Raw genomic sequence first — 17016 nt, 5'->3', positions numbered from 1 at the left:
ATAACATGAATTTGGATATAACGCGGTAAAGCAGTGCTCCGAGGGAGGGAGGGCTGCGCGCTCCGTTGAATCAAAGCAAAGTTCAATATAACGCAGTTTCACCTATAACTCGGTAAGATTATTTTGGCTCCTGAGAACAGCGTTATATCAGGGTAAGGTGTAATTACATGAAAGAACAAAAAACTTGCCCATCCAATATAGACTCCTCTCTTAGAGGTAGACAATATTGGAGAAAGATAGAAATCTCACATTGCACCGGTTTTTGCAATTCCATATTATTGGGGGAAAATTCTTCCTAACCTGAGCTGACTAAATTCAGATGCTACTTTTGGTTCCAATTTTGCAAGATACAGGATCAGGACCTCTGACTAATATCTAGTTCTCATCAGTATTTGTCTCAACCACAGCCAGCACCAGTGAGTTGCATTGAATACTTCCTAATAGGTCCCTTACCCAGAAACTTCAAACATCTGCAGTGGCGACTGCTGACTGGCACTGACTTATTGCATCCAGAACAACACTTGAAGCCAGGAGACTTGGCAAACCTTAACACCCAAAGCAAAGCTCAATAGAAACAAAGAATAATAAGCTGAACGGAATCTTATAACAAGTACTTTAACTAGAAAAAAAATTTACTAAATATTTACATCAAAAACATTGAGAAGAGTTTTCTAAGGTACAAAGGGAAAGTGTGAGAAACCTGCATGCTTGCTACAACTACTGACCACAGGCAGCAGGAGGAACTGAGGGGGTTGGAGAAGTGCTGTCCTTTATGCTCTCAGCTAGCAGCACGAACATGCAGAGGGCACATGTACCACCCTAATGTGCACCACTCTGGGGAAAAGTTCTCTGGCTTCAGTACATTGGGGCACAGACACCTAAAGCAGAATGGACATATGCAAGCACTCAAAGAAGAACTGTTTTTCTAACATTTTATTCAACTACCATCTTTCACCTTGCATAATTTTACTTTGCAATGATACCACGAAGAATTTTATATAAAGAAAAAGACAGCCATAAATATAAAGAAAATGTGTTCTTCTTTACAATAAAGAATTAGAGTACTCCAAGATCTATTTTCATCTTTCAGGCTGCTAGGTAAGACAATGGGGAACAATTGTTGCTAAAAAGGCTATGGTCAGCATACATCACTTGCAGCTGGGAAGGAAATAAACAATAAAATTAGCATTTTTTTGTTTTTAAAAAGAATTTATTTTTATTCGTTACTACAAATATTCGGTGAACATAATCTCACTAGTGAGATTCTCAAGCATTACTATTATAAATGAGAGAAAAAAGATGGTTACTCACCTTTGTAACTGTTGTTCTTCGAGATGTGTTGCTCACATCCATTCCAGTTAGGTGTGCGCGCCACGCGTGCACGTTCGTCGGAAACTTTTTACCCTAGCAACTCCAGTGGGCCGGCAGGTCGCCCCCTAGAGTGGCGCCGCCACGGCACCCGACATATACCCGCCGGCCCACCCGCTCCTCAGTTCCTTCTTGCCGGCTACTCCGACAGTGGGGAAGGAGGGCGGGTGTGGAATGGATGTGAGCAACACATCTCGAAGAACAACAGTTACAAAGGTGAGTAACCGTCTTTTCTTCTTCGAGTGATTGCTCACATCCATTCCAGTTAGGTGAATCCCAAGCCATACCTAGGCGGTGGGGTCGGAGTGAGAAGTCAGCATGGAGCACTGCAGATCCGAAGGCCGCGTCCTCTCTGGACTGCTGGACCAGGGCGTAGTGGGAAGCAAAGGTGTGGACCGATGACCAGGTCGCTGCCCGACAGATTTCCTGGATGGGCACACGGGCGAGGAAAGCCAGCGACGACGCCTGCGCCCTGGTAGAGTACGCAGTCACACGGCCCGTAGGAAGGTGAGCCAAGTCATAGCAGGTCCTGATACAGGACGTTACCCACGAGGATAACCTCTGCGAGGAAATGGGAAGCCCTTAATGCGGTCTGCTACTGCCACGAAAAGCTGGGGCGATTTGCGGAACGTTTGGTCCTCTCGACATAAAACGCGAGAGCCCGACGGACATCAAGCGAGTGGAGTTGTTGCTCCCTGCGTGAAGAATGAGGTTTCGGGAAAAAAACTGGGAGGAAGATCTCCTGGTTGACGTGGAAGGCTGAGACCACCTTGGGGAAAAGGCAGGGTGCGGTCTCAGCTGCACCTTATCTTTATGGAAGACTGTATACGGGGGATCTACCGTGAGAGCCCGGAGTTCCGACACCCATCTAGCTGAGGTAATAGCTACTAAAAAGGCAGTCTTCCAAGAAAGATAGAGCAGGGAGCAAGTAGCTAACGGCTCAAAGGGGGGCCCCATGAGCCGAGACAACACCAGGTTAAGATCCCAGGTAGGGGCAGGGGGTCGGACGTTAGGGTATAGACGTTCCAGCCCCTTAAGGAATCTAGTCACCGTCGGGTGAGAGAAAACGGAGCGGCCATCCCCCCCCGGGTGAAAGGTGGAGATAGCCGCCAGGTGGACCCGCAGGGACGATATCGCCAGGCCCTGTTGTTAAGGGACCAAATATAGTCCAAAATATTGGCCACCGAAACTTCCATCGGGAGGAGACCCTTCTCCACGCACCAACAGGAGAAACGTTTCCACTTGGCCGAGTACGTCGCTCTAGTGGAAGGCTTCCTGCTGCCCAAGAGTACCTCACGTACCGGGTGGAGCAGCGCAACTCAGAACTGGTCAGCCACGCAGGAGCCACGTTGCTAGGTGCAGCGACTGGAGGTCCGGGTGACAGAGAGTTCCGTGGTCCTGGGCGATCAGGTCCGGGTGAAGGGGCAGGGGAACTGGGTCGGCTATGGCCAGGTCCAGCAACATGGGGTACCAATGTTGCCTGGGCCACGCCGGGGCTACCATGATCACATGGGCCCTGTCCCTGCGCACCTTCAGAAGGACCCTGTGGACCAGCGGGAACGGGGGGAACGCGTAGAACAAGTGGGTCGTCCACGGAATAAGGAAGGCATCCGCTATAGACCCAGGTTCCCGGCCCTGAAAGGAGCAGAACGCCTGGCATTTCCTTTTCCCCCTGGACGGGAAGAGGTCCACGCGGGGACAACCCCACCTCTGGAAAATCGAGAGGGCGACGTCCGGGCGGAGGGACCATTCGTGCGCGAAGAAGGATCTGCTCAGGCGGTCCGCCAGCGTGTTCCCTCCGGGGAGGAAGGAAGCCGTGAGGTGAATGGAGTGGGCTATACAAAAGTCCCAGAGTCGCATCGCCTCGTGACATAGGGGAGAGGATCTGGTGCCACCCTGCTTGTTGATATAGTACATGGTCGTCGTGTTGTCGGTAAATACCGCGACACAACGACCCCGAAGCTGGTGACAGAACGTTTGACAAGCAAGGCGGACCGCTCTCAACTCCCGCATGTTGATGTGTAGCTCCACCTCCTGTGGGGACCACAGGCCCTGTGTCCTCAGGGTTCCCAGGTGGGCCCCCCAGCCGAGATCTGAGGCATCCGTCGTTAGGGACATCGAGGGCTGGGGTGGGTGGAATGGGCCCCGCACACACGGACTGGTCTAGCCACCAACTGAGAGAATCCAATACCCCCTGGGGGATTGTGATCAGCATGTCTAGTGACTGCGTTGCCGGCCGGTAACGTGCGATGAGCCAAGACTGGAGGGGCCTCATGCGGAGCCGTGCATACCCGGTCACAAATGTGCAGGCTGCCATATGGCCTAACAGGGTTAGACGTGTCCGTATCGATGTCAGGGGGGCTGCCAGCAAGCGCTGAACGATCGCCACAACGACTGGAACCTCGGCAACGGCAGAAGGGCCCTGGCTACGGTGGAGTCCAGGACGGCCCCAATGAACTCCACCCTCTGCGAGGGGAGCAGGGTGGACTTGTCCACGTTGATCATGAGGCCCAAGGTAGCAAACAGGCCGGTGATCCTGCGGACGTGGCTGCAGACCTGCAGCTCCGACGTGCCCCGAATTAACCAATCGTCGAGGTAAGGGAACACGTGAATGCGACTGCGCCGAAGATGTGCCACAACGACGGCCATGCATTTTGTGAATACTCTCGGAGCCGTAGAAAGGCCAAATGGGAGGACCGCAAATTGGTAGTGAAGGCGGCTGACCACGAACCGAAGGAAACGTCTGTGGTGTGCCATATGGCAATATGAAAATAAGCGTCCTGCATGTCGAGGGCGGCATACCAGTCTCCAGGATCCAGGGATGGGATAATGGTCCCCAGGGATACCATGCAGAACTTCAACTTCACTAGATATTTGTTGAGCTCTCGCAGGTCGAGGATAGGCCTGAGGCCTCCCTTGGCCTTGGGGATCAGAAAGTAGCGGGAATAAAACCCCTTGCTCTTCTCGTTCTCCGGAACCGCCTCTATAGCTCCTTTGTTGAGGAGCGTCTGTACCTCCTGGCGGAGGAATTGCTCGTGAGAGGGTCCCTGAAGAGGGACGAGGATGGGGGGCGGGAGGGAGGAAATGATACAAACTGCAGACGGTATCCCTGCGTAAGACCATGCGTAACCCAGCACCATGCGTAAGACCCAGCATTGGATGTTATCCAGGACCACGCCTGGAGGAAAAACGAAAGGCGGTTGGAAAACGGGGGGAAGGATCCATGGGGGATACTGGTATTACGCCCTCGGGCGCACCTTCAAAACGAAGGTTTGGGTCCAGGTGGGGCTTTAGAGGAGCTTTGGTTTTGCCCCCCTTGATTGCCCGATGGCCTGCGCCTGCCATTTCTGCCGCGGCGCCTATTAAGGTCCTGCCGCTGGCGGAACTGGGGGTATGGCCGACGCTGCTGCTGTTGCTGCGGTCGGAAGGGTCTGCGTTGCGTCCCAGGCGTGTGCATACCAAGGGAGCGCATAATGACCCGATTGTCCTTAAGACTTTTCAGTCTGGGGTCTGTCTTCTCCGAGAACAGGCCCTGGCCTTCGAACGGGAGGTCCTGGATGGTGTATTGGAGCTCCGGTGGAAGGCCAGAAACTGAAGCCAGGAGATGCGGCGCATCGTCACCCCCGAGGCGAGGGTACGGGCAGCCGAGTCTGCAGCGTCCAAGGAGGCCTGCAACGAGGTTTGTGCAACCTTCTTGCCCTCGTCAAGAATCGCCACAAATTCTTGACGTGCCTCTTGTGGCAGCAGCTCTTTGAACTTATCCGCTGCCACCCAAGAGTTAAATGCGTAGCGGCTAAGAAGGGCTTGCTGATTGGAAACCCTGAGCTGAAGGGCCCCAGCCGAATAAACCTTGCGCCTGGCCTCCTTGGATTTGGGGGCTGGGGCTTCCTGTCCGTGACGCTCCTCTCGTTCACCGACTGTACCACCAGGGAACATGGTGTCGGGTGAATATGGAGGTACATAGCCCTTGGAGGGGGCCATGTACTTCCTTTCGAAGCCCCATGCAGTAGGGGGGATGGAGGCCGGCGACTGCCAGATCGTATTGGCGTTAGCCTGGATCGTCCGAATGAAGGGTAGGGCGACCCTGGTGGGAGCATCGGAGGAGAGGATGCTGACAACGGGGTCCTCGATCTCAGAGACCTCCTCAGCTTGCAGGCTCAGATTCTGTGCTACGCGCCTGAGGAGGTCCTGATGTGCCCTGAGATCTAGCAGAGGAGGGCTATTAGAGGAAGTGCCAGCCACCGCCTCATCGGGAGAAGACGATGAGGAGACCCCTGGCAAGAGAGTGTCCAGCGGGGTCCGCCTCAGCCCTCGCCTCTGGCTCAGGAGGGAGATCAGGGTCCTGTTGCTTTGACCCGTCCTCCCCGTCCAGGGAGGGAGGGGGGCGAGACAACGACGCCTCCGGTGCCCTGTGCTCTGCCGTTGCAGGCCTAGGAGGAAGCTGTTGGGGGCCCTGGGCTTGATGGTACGCCCAGGGTGTCCAGAACCGCCACTGCTGCGGACCCTGGTCTTGTTGTGGAGGGTCTTGAAAAAGGGCCGCTTGTCTGTCAGTGCCCAGCGCGTATACACTGTCCGCCTGCGATGACACCGACGGCTGTCTGGAAGGCCATGGAGGGCCGACCGCAGCTGGTAAGAGTCTCCGCGTCCTGGCGCTGAAGATTCTCGGTGCCGGGGACCGGTACCGGGAGTCATACCATCTGCCGGGAATGACCGGGAGTCATTTCTATTTTTACCCAGGCGCCCCAGGTCGACCTCACCTGAGGCCAGCCAGGAGCACTCACGAGATGAGGAGGAGGAGGATGGCTATCAGTCATTCTGCAGTGTACCGTCTGCCACCGGGAAGGGAGAGGAGAGGATGCTGCTGTTCAGTGCCGCAGCACCGCGTCTACCAGCAGCATGCAGTAAACATACGTGACATTGACAAAAGTCAAGAAACGCTTTTTTCTCCTTTTCTTTCTTGGGGGCAGGGGGGGGGGGTAAATTGACGAGATAGACCCTGAACCACCCTGGACAATGTGTTTGACCCTACAGGCATTGGGAGCTCAGCCAAGAATGCAAATGCTTTTCGGAGACTGCGGGGACTGTGGGATAGCTGGAGTCCTCAGTATCCCCTCCCTCCCTCCACGAGCGTCCATTTGATTCTTTGGCTTTCCGTTACGCTTGTCACACAGCACTGTACTGTGGCCTCTGTCTATCATAGCCTGGATATTTTTTTCAAATGCTTTGGCATTTCGTCCTCTGTAATGGAGCTGTGATAGAACAGATTTGTCTTCCCATACAACGGTCAGATCCAGTATTTCCCGTAAGGTCCATGCTGGAGCTTTTTTGGATTTGGGACTGCATCGCCACCCGTGCTGATCAGAGCTCCACGCTGGGCAAACAGGAAATGAAATTCAAAAGTTCACAGGGCTTTTTCTGTCTACCTGGCCAGTGCATCCAAGTTCACATTGCTTTCCAGAGTGGTCACAATGGTGCACTGTGGGAAACCGCCCGGAGGCCAATACCGTCGATTTGCGTCCACACTAAACCTAATCCGACATGGCAATACCGATTTCAGCGCTATTCTTCTCGTCGGGGAGGAGTACAGAAACTGGTTTAAAGAGCCCTTTATATCGATATAAAGGGCCTCGTGTGGACGGGTGCAGGGTTAAATTGGTTTAACGCTGCTATATTCGGTTTAAAAGCGCAGTATAGACCAGGCCAGAGAAAAGGAAACTGTATTCTATCCTCCAGAAGAGACCAAAGAAGGAGGTAACAGTCAGAGCACTGAGCCAAAGGTAAGGAAACTTTAAGACCTCTCTCAAAAAGGTGCTGCAAGAATACTGGCTATGATTAAGGCTAAGATTATGTCACTAAGGTTGCGGAAGTCACAGATTCTGTGACTTTCAGAGACTGCCATGACATCCTGAACTGCCCAGCCGCCCCCAGCAGGGGTTCCCCCTGCAGTGACTCAGCCGCCAGAAGCAGTGAGCCCTCCCCCTGCAGCTCCCAGTCACCGATGGCAGTGGCAGAGGGACCCCAGAGCTGCTCAGTGGCCTCAGGTCTGCCCCCCACACACAACTCCTCAGCCACCACCACAGCCCTCCTCCCCTCATGCAGCAGCTCAGTTGCTGCAAGCAGCCAGCCCTCCCCCAAAGTTCCTAGTCGCTTGTTGAAGGCAGCAGAGGGAACCCCGAGCTGCTCAGTGACTGCAACTGGGGGGCCCCCCTGCAGCTCCCCAGCCTCTGCCACTGGTAGGGCACCCCACCTGCAGCTCCCCCACCCCCACAGCAGGGAGGGGATCCCCCCAGCACCAACTGCAGAGCAGTAGGGGGGGCCCTCCCAGCCACTGGGTCCCTGCAGCTCACAGCTGCTGTGGGGGGAGGGGGCAGAGGGGACAACATGCTGGACTCTCATTTTGTCAGGGATGTTTTTAGTAGAAGTCAGGGACAGGTCACAGCTTCTGTGGTTTTTTGACCTGTCCCTGACTTCTACTAAAAATATCCATGACAAAATTGTAGCCTTAGCTATGATCACTGTGGGAATGGGGAGAACCTCGAGTCCCATGGGGAGTTACGTCCTGCTTACAATTTCCTCTGTAAAAAAACAGAAAAGGAAGAGAATAAACTTGGTAACAGTGGATATTATAAATTCCTTAACAAATATGTTTTAAGCAGAGGCATGTACATGTGCAGTACAGCCAGTGTGAGCCCGTGCAGTTACAAAAATTTCCAACTGTGCTTCTCACGATGTAGTTTTCAAATGAACATTTAAAAGTGAAAGCTGTATTTTTCTGTAGTATGCAAAAGTATTCGCTCTCAATAAAGAGTATGTCCATGCCCAGCTAACAGTTTCAACTTCAGCTCTTTTTGCTGTAGCCCTGTTTTAAAAACTATGCTTAGAATTTGATTTTAAACAGTTGGAAGTTCTTTTCCACTCCCATAACCCAAACAAGGCTGACAGGATTTTGCTGAAACTTGGCGGTGGGAGGGGGGAGAGAGAATCACCTTTTGGCAGGGACCAACCCTGGAAAATTTAACTAAAAGTTATGTTTTGGAAAGATACAAGTGTGGAAACAGATTTATAATGGAAACTGTTTTACAACTTTACCTATAGAGAGTGCTGTCAAGTCTTGCTATAAGTAAATCCTTCACTCTATCGAACAGTGACTGCTGTCCCAAGAGGGCTGTGCAGAGCTGCAAAGATTTGAGAGCCGTAGCTGGCTTTCAAAACTGTCACACTGTGCGGCAGACTATCACAGCTCGCCACATTTCCTACCTGAATTATTAGGGACGCTACACCTCTTTTCTTTTCTATTATATTCACTCAAAGCTCTTCTTTGGGGAGGGTCAAGGCATGCATGACTAAGAAACTATTAGCAGATCACTATCATGTCATGTTTAATTGCAGAAAATTTGATCATACTTAGAGTTGATCCTGTAAACAGTTATTTGTGCAAGCAAATTTTATGCACAAGAGCAGTCCCACTGAAATCAATGTGCAGAAATGTTGCAGCATCAGGCCCCACATTATATACTTTTATAAATCTAAACGTATCAAGTGACATGGATGCAGAACAGATTGCTAATACATCTCAGCCATCACAAGTGATGTTTAATGTTGCGTTTTAAGCACATTTTACTTCCACTCTTCAGGAAATCTTATAGGGGACTGCCCTGTGAATACATTAAAACTGGATCACTGATAGGAAAGCAGATATTAGGGACCTTAAATTACCATGTTAAATCAATTCAAGACTCTTCTCTTACTTAATTCTTTTAAAAATACTCCCCAGCACAGCAGTAAAACCCAACACTGACATTTTAATTCCTATGGCAAGGTGTGGATGGAGTTTTCAATATTTTTTCCGGCACTGAAAAACACTTAGTGACTCATGAAATGGATATAAAGGATTAATGAAGCCAAGGCAGCTCCCAATTCTCTCACACGCCCACCTTGTTTTTGGTATAAACAGGGCTAGTAGCAAACAGCCACAGGAAAATGCATGTGTTTAGATGTCCAGACAATTTAATCCTCAATTTGACAGTTGAATAAAATTAAAATTAAGTTAAACTTTAAAGAAAAATTAATGGAAGTATTCTTTGTTTTTCACTCCTTTTTACACTGTCTTATTTTATTCATATTTTCTGCACAAGTTTCTATTTCTTAAACATGAGAGGCTAATAGTATTGGCTTCTGGTAGGCTTAGATGGGCAGGAACTTTGCAATTGGCTCATGCCCATCTCTGCCAGCACATCTCAGATACAAATGGTCTTGATTTTCTCTTTCATCAGAAACTGTCAGTGATGCTGATTTGTGCCAATTTGTGTAGGGGTTTTGTAACATGCACTTGAGACCAAATATTTGCTGATGACTGAAAGCAGAATTTGAACCCAAGTGTCCAGTGATGAATGGTTAACATGCTAAGGGTCAGTCTTGTACCTCTGATGTTAATAGGAATTCTGCCATTGACTTCAATGAAATCAACATAGGATCTATCACTCTGAGCCCAACCCAATGCCCATTAAAGTAAAAAGGAGGATTTTATTAATTTCAAAATGAGAACTACATGAAGTTCACAGTTCCAATTTAACTATACACAGTATTTCATCTTGGTCCCTACTGAGGTCTAGTTTGTACTCCATTACACAAATAAAATAATTTGAGATCTGATAGAATACTCTGGACAATACATAAAGATTTCTGGGCACGGTGTTATTTCCATACATACTGTGTACAATACACAGCCAGCTCTTCCCATTCTGTTTTCTAGATTAACTCTTGTATAAACAATATAATTAGGAGAAGTCAGAGTGATTTTCACTGATGGTGTTGTGTTTTGAACATTTCCAAACTTTTGCATATGGGAAGGAACAATTCACTAACTACTAACTAACACAAAATAATTACATACAAAGCAGCAAAACGTAACCATATCTTTTATTCCACATGAACAGTGTCCTTTGGGTAAGTAATCTGTTTTTTTTGTTTTTAAGCATAGTTTCATACGACATGTTTTAAACTACTAATTCAAATTGGTCCTATTTTCACTTGGCTCCCTAATTCTGTACTGGAACTCAAAACCAACAATGTTTTACCCTGAGCAGCTTTGTGTGTTTCTTCACTTGAATGTTCTGCTGGAGTTCACTAATGTCCTGACCTCTGATTGTAAATTAAAGGAAAAAGGAAAAAACACAATCTGTAACTATATTTAACAGAGTCACAGCTTCTATCAGGAGTAGTAAAAAATAAATAAAAAAAATCTAAGGTGAATCGTAGAAAACCCAAGAAGAAACAATATTTTTAATACAGCAACTGTCTCCTGCCCTCCTTGCTTGGCAGCTGTACAATAATACAACAAAAACATAAACAACATAAGAATGGCCATACTGTGTGAGACCAATGATCCATTTATCCCAGTATCCCTGTCTTCTGAAAGTGGCCAGTACTAGATGCTTCAGAGGGAATAAATCGAACAGCACAATTATCAAGTGATCCATCCAAAACCATCCAGTCCCAGCTTCTGGCAGTCAGTCAGAGGTTTAGGAACATCCAAAGCTTGGGCTTGTGTCCCGACCATCTTGGCTAACAGCCATTGATGGAACTAACTTACAGTAGAACCTCAGAGTTATGGACATCTCTGGAACAGATGTTGTCCGTAACTTTGAAATGTCCCATACGCTGGACAAGAGGTTACAGACTTCAGCCATGGGGTGGAGGAGTTGGGGCTGCAGGGCTTCAGATATGGGGCTCAGGGCTTCTGTCCCTAGGGAACACTGGGGCTCATAGCTTCAGCCCTGCAACTCCATTCAAGGCTTCAGCACTGTGGTGGGTGCTGGAGCTCAGGGTTTCCCATGGTTCCGCTCCCAGTTTCAGCTGGGGGCGGGGTGGGGGGGTGGCACATGCTGGGCCTTGGGGCTTTAGCTTCAGGGGAAGCACCAGGGCTGAAACTGGCACTTCCCTTTTAGCTAAAGCCCCGAGTCCCCTGCCTGCCTGGAGCCTTGAACCCCCTCCCACCCTGCGGCTGTAGCCCCAATCTTCCTCCCCGCCCCCGCACTCCAGTGGTTGAAGCCCTGCTAGACTACATCAGCAATTAATACTTATAAAACCATGGGCCTTCCATTAGGTGCAACTGTGAAACTTAACTGCCCCTTCCTGAGCCCCCTTATGCCTTCAGGGTTGGTGTGGGGTAAATATCTCATCACATCAGTGGTTCCCAAACTTTAACAACCTGTGAACCCCTTTCAATAAAATGTAAAGTCTTGTGAACCCCCTCCTAAAAATGAATTTCTAGGTATTTCTCCTTTACTTGAGTATAAATTATAAAAGCAGCGATCTCGGAAATATAAAATTTGTTTTTATGACATGCTTATTACACACTATTATTATTTATCATTACAGTATTTTTATTACATTATGAAAATGGCAACATTCTTCTCACTTTCATAGCTTGTATCACTTTGAATAAGCCTCTTATAAGACATGGCTCCTATGTTTCATCAAGGAGTATCAGATGTGAAACAGCATGAAGATATTTAAGAAGCCTACTCAAAGAGTTCCTCCTATACAAGCATTCAGGGCTTGAGCAGTCCAGGCAAACAACGCACATTACAACAAAGCTTAAACTTGTTCTTCATAATAATTTTAAAAATAGCAAAAAATATCCACCTCCCTTTCCATTTCTTATAAGGAATCCTGAAGTTTAAATCTCCTCAGTGTGATAGATATGCTTGCTTTGATCTGCTTCGCTGCTGGTCCCTTGCTGCCCGGGGTCCCTAGGGAAGCTCTGTCCGCCATCAGGGAATTTTTCCCTGAGAACTCCCTGTAACATTTTGTGAACTCCCTTTTGGGAACCACTGCATCACATACATTTTTTGAGATGGGGTGACCAGAACACCATACAGTATTCAAGGTGTGGGAGTACCAGGGATCTATATACTGATATACACCTCTACCCTGATATAACGCGACTCTATATAACATGAATTCAGATATAACATGGTAAAGCAGTGCTCCGGGGGTGCGAGGCTGCACATTCCGGCGGATCAAAGCAAGTTTGATATAACTCAGTTTCACCTATAATGCAGTAAGATTTTTTGGCTCCCGAGCACAGCGTTATATCAGGGTCAAGGAGTATATAAAACTTTGGGCACCATATTTCACGAAAAATGTGGACAAACTGGAGAAAGTCCACAGGAGAGCAACAAAAGTGATTGAAGGTCTAGAAAACATGACCTGTGAGGAAAAATTGAAAAAACTGTGTTTGTCTGTAGAAGAGAAGACTGAGGGGAACATAACAGTTTTCAAATACATAAAAGATTGTTACTAAAAGGAGGGCAAAAAATTGTTCTTGTTAACCTCTGAGGAGAGGACAAGAAACAATGGGCTTAAATTGCAGCAAGGAAGATTTAGGGTGGACATTATGAGAAGCTTCCTGTCAGGGTAGTTAAGCACTGGAATAAATTGCCTGGGGATGTTGCGGAATCTCCATCATTTGAGGTTTTTGACTGCTACACACCAACAAGATGTTTTCAGTGAATTATCCAGGATGACTACAAGGTCTCTTCCTTGAGTGTTACCAGCTAATTTAGACCCCATTTCGTTGTGTGGGTAGTTGGGATTATGTTTTCCAATGTGTTTACACTTAACATTGAATTTCATCTGCCATTTCGTTGGCCAATCACTCAGTTTTATGAGATTCTTTTGTAACTCTTCACAGTCATCTTTGGATTTAACTATCTTGAATAATTTTGTATCACCTTCAAATCTGTGGTGTGTTTGTGAAGTAGGAAGACCGACATAGATTCTCCATTGAAACTCAACTCCATCCAATAAAAGCGGAATAAGACACCCTGCTGAAAGCCTTAAAATGTGGGTAGTGTGACATTCTGATTTTTTTTTTTAAATAACCAGTGGTATAGGTTAGCATTTCTAGGATACAAAGGAACCAGGATAAATATTTGAAGTTGGAGCAGACCAAAAATCTCCTAAAGGAACAGAGCTATATAGAAACAAGAAGAGTTACAATCAGGAGCACCAAGTTCTGAAAGTCAAAACAGAGCAGACCCTTGAGCTACAAACCATAACTCAGGAAAGGATATATACCTTGATGATGACCCCATTCTTCCTCCTCCCAATATTTTGCACTCTAATTAAAATGTTTATTTCCAAATAATATGATGCAAAATAAATAAATAAATCACAATTGCAAGAAGATACAGTTTTAAAACCTCTACAGTCTCATCGAACACAGAAAAAGTCTGAAAATAAAACTTTTCATTAGGGAACAAAGTGAGAAAGTAATGTACCTCTTTAAACATATACTGGGATAAAATGTTAAAAGGATATTGAATATGAAACATTCTACCATACAGTTTTGTAGTCAAGTGAGCACTTCAGCTGAGAGATGACTTAGTTGTTGTGTATAAACTAGCAGCAAATTAAGAGGACTGAAGGGATTGAATAGTAAAGAGCCAACAAAAGTTATTACGTACATTCTATAATGAATTCATTCCCTAATGGGAAGCCACTATAATTTAAAAGAAAACTGGAGTATTGTACTAATCTTCCTTAGTATAAACAACAAGTCTGCCCACAGAATTTTGCATTGTCTGGGAGTCCAGCCAAAGGCATCTATTAGAAATTTGTATAGACCTTTTGTTTCATTGTATTGTAGCATTTAGATAGAATGCAAAAATATCATGAACCAAAAGCATCTACTGAGTGGTGGTCAGAGCAGAACTTCTATGCTGAAATAGAAACATTTTATAAGACAATGCAGAATTAATGCATTTAGATTTGTGTTTCTCATCATATGAAATATCACATGATGGAGATGTGATGTGGATAATGAGATACAAAGACAGCCTTCTTTCATATTAGGATCAACTAAGGTGATTTATAAATCAAGATTCCTTCAGTATGCTGTGTAAAATGAGGATATCACAGTCCAATTCCTAGTAGGCAGTTATCCACAACACACACTCTGTAACACTTGGGATTCTTATTCACAGTCTCAGAAGAAGGGTGAGTTCCGTAAGTATGGAAACGGCACTCCCCTTATGAGTCCTAGTGGTGGTCCTTCAAGAGCTGTGGTGGCATATTGTTTGGGGGCATGAAAAGAAGCTAGGATTGCCCTTACTAGTGCTGTAAGTCTTCCAAAGATAATTACAAGACTTTAGCAATCAAGCATTTTTCCAAAATTTGCAATGGTTTCATTTATTTCTTCAGCTTCCACTATCTTTATTTCCGCAGTAACAAGGAAGATTTTCAATCCAAGGGGAAAGATGTGAATTTTCTTTACAAATCAATTTTATTTGAAAATCTGGCAAAGTAAATTGAAATGTCTACAGTAACTAAAATATACGATATGATATTATATGATTTCATGTGATATGATAATAGGATACCAGATATGAAGAGCAAAGGAGGAAACTGTGGCCAGCAGACTTAACAATAATAGCAAGTTTTAAAAACATATTAGGAACAAAAAAAAATCTTGACAATGGAGACCTGAGAGAAGGTTTGGAATTTGGGGGGGGGGGGAGCATGGGCTGTTATAGCAAGGATAAAGGAGAGACAAGACAGAACTGGCCTTATATATTAAAAATGTATATTCTTGGACTAGGTTGAGATGGGAATAGCAGACAGACTAGCTGAAAGACTCTGGGTAAAGATAAAAGGGGTGAAAAACACAGGGTGATGTCATGGTAGGGTAACAGACGTTTTGGAGCATGAGCTTTCGTGGGTGAATACCCACTTCCTCAGATGCTATGCCATTATCTAAATCGTTGATGAAGATATTGAAGAGAACCAGACCCAAAACTGAGCCCTGTGGGACCCCACTCATTTTGCCTTTCCAGCATGACTGTGAGTCACTGTTAACTACTCTCTGGGAATGATTTTTCAACCAGTTATGCACCCACCTTATAGTAGCTCCAACTAGGTTGCATTTCCCTAGTTTGTTTATGAGAAGGTCATGTGAGACAGTATCTAAAGCTTTACTAAAGTCAAGATATATGATATCTACTGCTTCCCCTCATCCACAAGGCTTGTTACCCTGTCAAAGAAAGCTATCAGGTTGGTTTGACACGATTTGTTCTTGACAGATCCATGCTGACTGTTACTTATCACCTTATTATCATCTAAATGCTTGCAAATTGGTTGCTTTCTTATTTGTTCCATTATCTTTCTGATATCAGAGGGGTAGCCGTGTTAGTCTGGATCTCTAAAAACAGCAGAGTCCTGTGGCACCTTATAGACTAACAGACGTCTAGTCTAGACGCGATATATTGATCCCCGAGCGCGCTTACATCGATTCCGGAACTCCATCAACCCGAACGGAGTTCCGGAATCGACACAGAGAGCCGCGGACATCGATCCCGCGCCGTCTGGACGGGTGAGTAATTCGATCTTAGATATTCGACTTCAGCTACGTTATTCACGTAGCTGAAGTTGCGTATCTAAGATCGATTTTCCTCCCCTAGTCTGGACGAGGCCTGAGTGTCTGATAGTTGAGAACTTGGTTTAGACAGATTTGGGAAGACTCAAGATTGGAAGGGCTCTGGGGTCAACCCTGCAAGGAGTAAGTAGGCTGATGGAAGCCAGGGTCAGACATTTATGCTTGTGGGCTGGCTACCATTGATAGAGCTCTGAGCCATAGCTGCATACCATGAAGGCACCAAAAGTTATAGGGTAGGCAGTGAGAGAAGCCCTTACTGGCCTGGGTGATCCCCAAAACATCACAGTAAGTCATGTGTGTATAAGATGGAACTAGAGGGGAGGTATCTTTTCATAAAGATTTTCAGCACCAGAAACAGTTTGGATTATAGCATATGTTGTGTGTACACACACACACACACACACACCACACACACACACACACACACACACACACACACACACACACACACACACCCCTCTCTGAAGGGAAAGCCTGACTTCCCGGAAAGAACGAAGTCCTGCTTGATAGCTTGACAGAACTGCTTGCCCAAGAAAGCTTTTTATTATTAAATTATTATTTGTACTGCAATAATATGTAGAGGCCCCAACCAGGAATAAAGGACTCTATCATGCTGGATGCTGTACAGGCACATAGTAAAAAACCAAGTCATTGCCTCAAAGAGTTCACAGTCTAGCTTATTACAAGGCACAACAGATGAATGCGACAAAAAAATCAGGGAAAGGAAATAACAGTAAAGCAAACAAGTTAAGTTTATGCTTTAAATGTGTAACTCAATGGTTTGTACTAAATGCCATTAAACAATATAGATTTCTTGTTCATAAACATGGTTTCAAGTTGATGCCAAATTAGACTAATTTGGTAACACACACACAAAATCATTTCTAAAAGTAAATTACCTTCCTTCCTTCAGCCAGCTCTCACTCAGAAATCCAGTAACGTTTAGACAACAAAACACAGGATTATTATACACCATAACAGAAGGGAAAAGATTTGAAATAAAGAGAAGTTAACTTACAGCCCACGTTTTCGTCAGCCTGAAAATAGGTGCACTTTGCAATGCTGATACCACAGCCATGAGGGAATGTAGATTGTTCAGTTCTAGAAGTTTCTGAAAACACCAAATTAATTAATCTTTTCTCATAGCTGTTTAGAGCCATCACACCGAATACAACCAAACTAGAGGTGCAATTCTTCAAAACAAAAGC

At 46.3% G+C, this 17016-nt stretch overlaps 1 protein-coding gene across 1 annotated transcript in view; it reads right to left on the bottom strand.

Moving 5' to 3' along the window:
* Nucleotides 1–1086: 1086 nt before the first annotated feature.
* The window catches only part of LOC115639871 (ras-specific guanine nucleotide-releasing factor RalGPS1-like), a 77738-nt gene continuing 61808 nt past the window's right edge, over nucleotides 1087–17016 (bottom strand). The window contains exons 8-9 of the mRNA XM_030542809.1: nucleotides 16827–16919; nucleotides 1087–1158 (exon numbers count right to left, since the gene is read on the bottom strand). Of these exons, the coding sequence (XP_030398669.1) occupies nucleotides 1087–1158; nucleotides 16827–16919 (165 nt within the window). The remainder of the gene's footprint in view (nucleotides 1159–16826; nucleotides 16920–17016) is intronic.

This window comes from Gopherus evgoodei, unplaced genomic scaffold (assembly GCF_007399415.2).
Source record: "Gopherus evgoodei ecotype Sinaloan lineage unplaced genomic scaffold, rGopEvg1_v1.p scaffold_141_arrow_ctg1, whole genome shotgun sequence".
Classification (NCBI taxonomy): Eukaryota; Metazoa; Chordata; order Testudines; family Testudinidae; genus Gopherus; species Gopherus evgoodei.
This window is presented reverse-complemented; position numbering and strand designations above follow the sequence as displayed.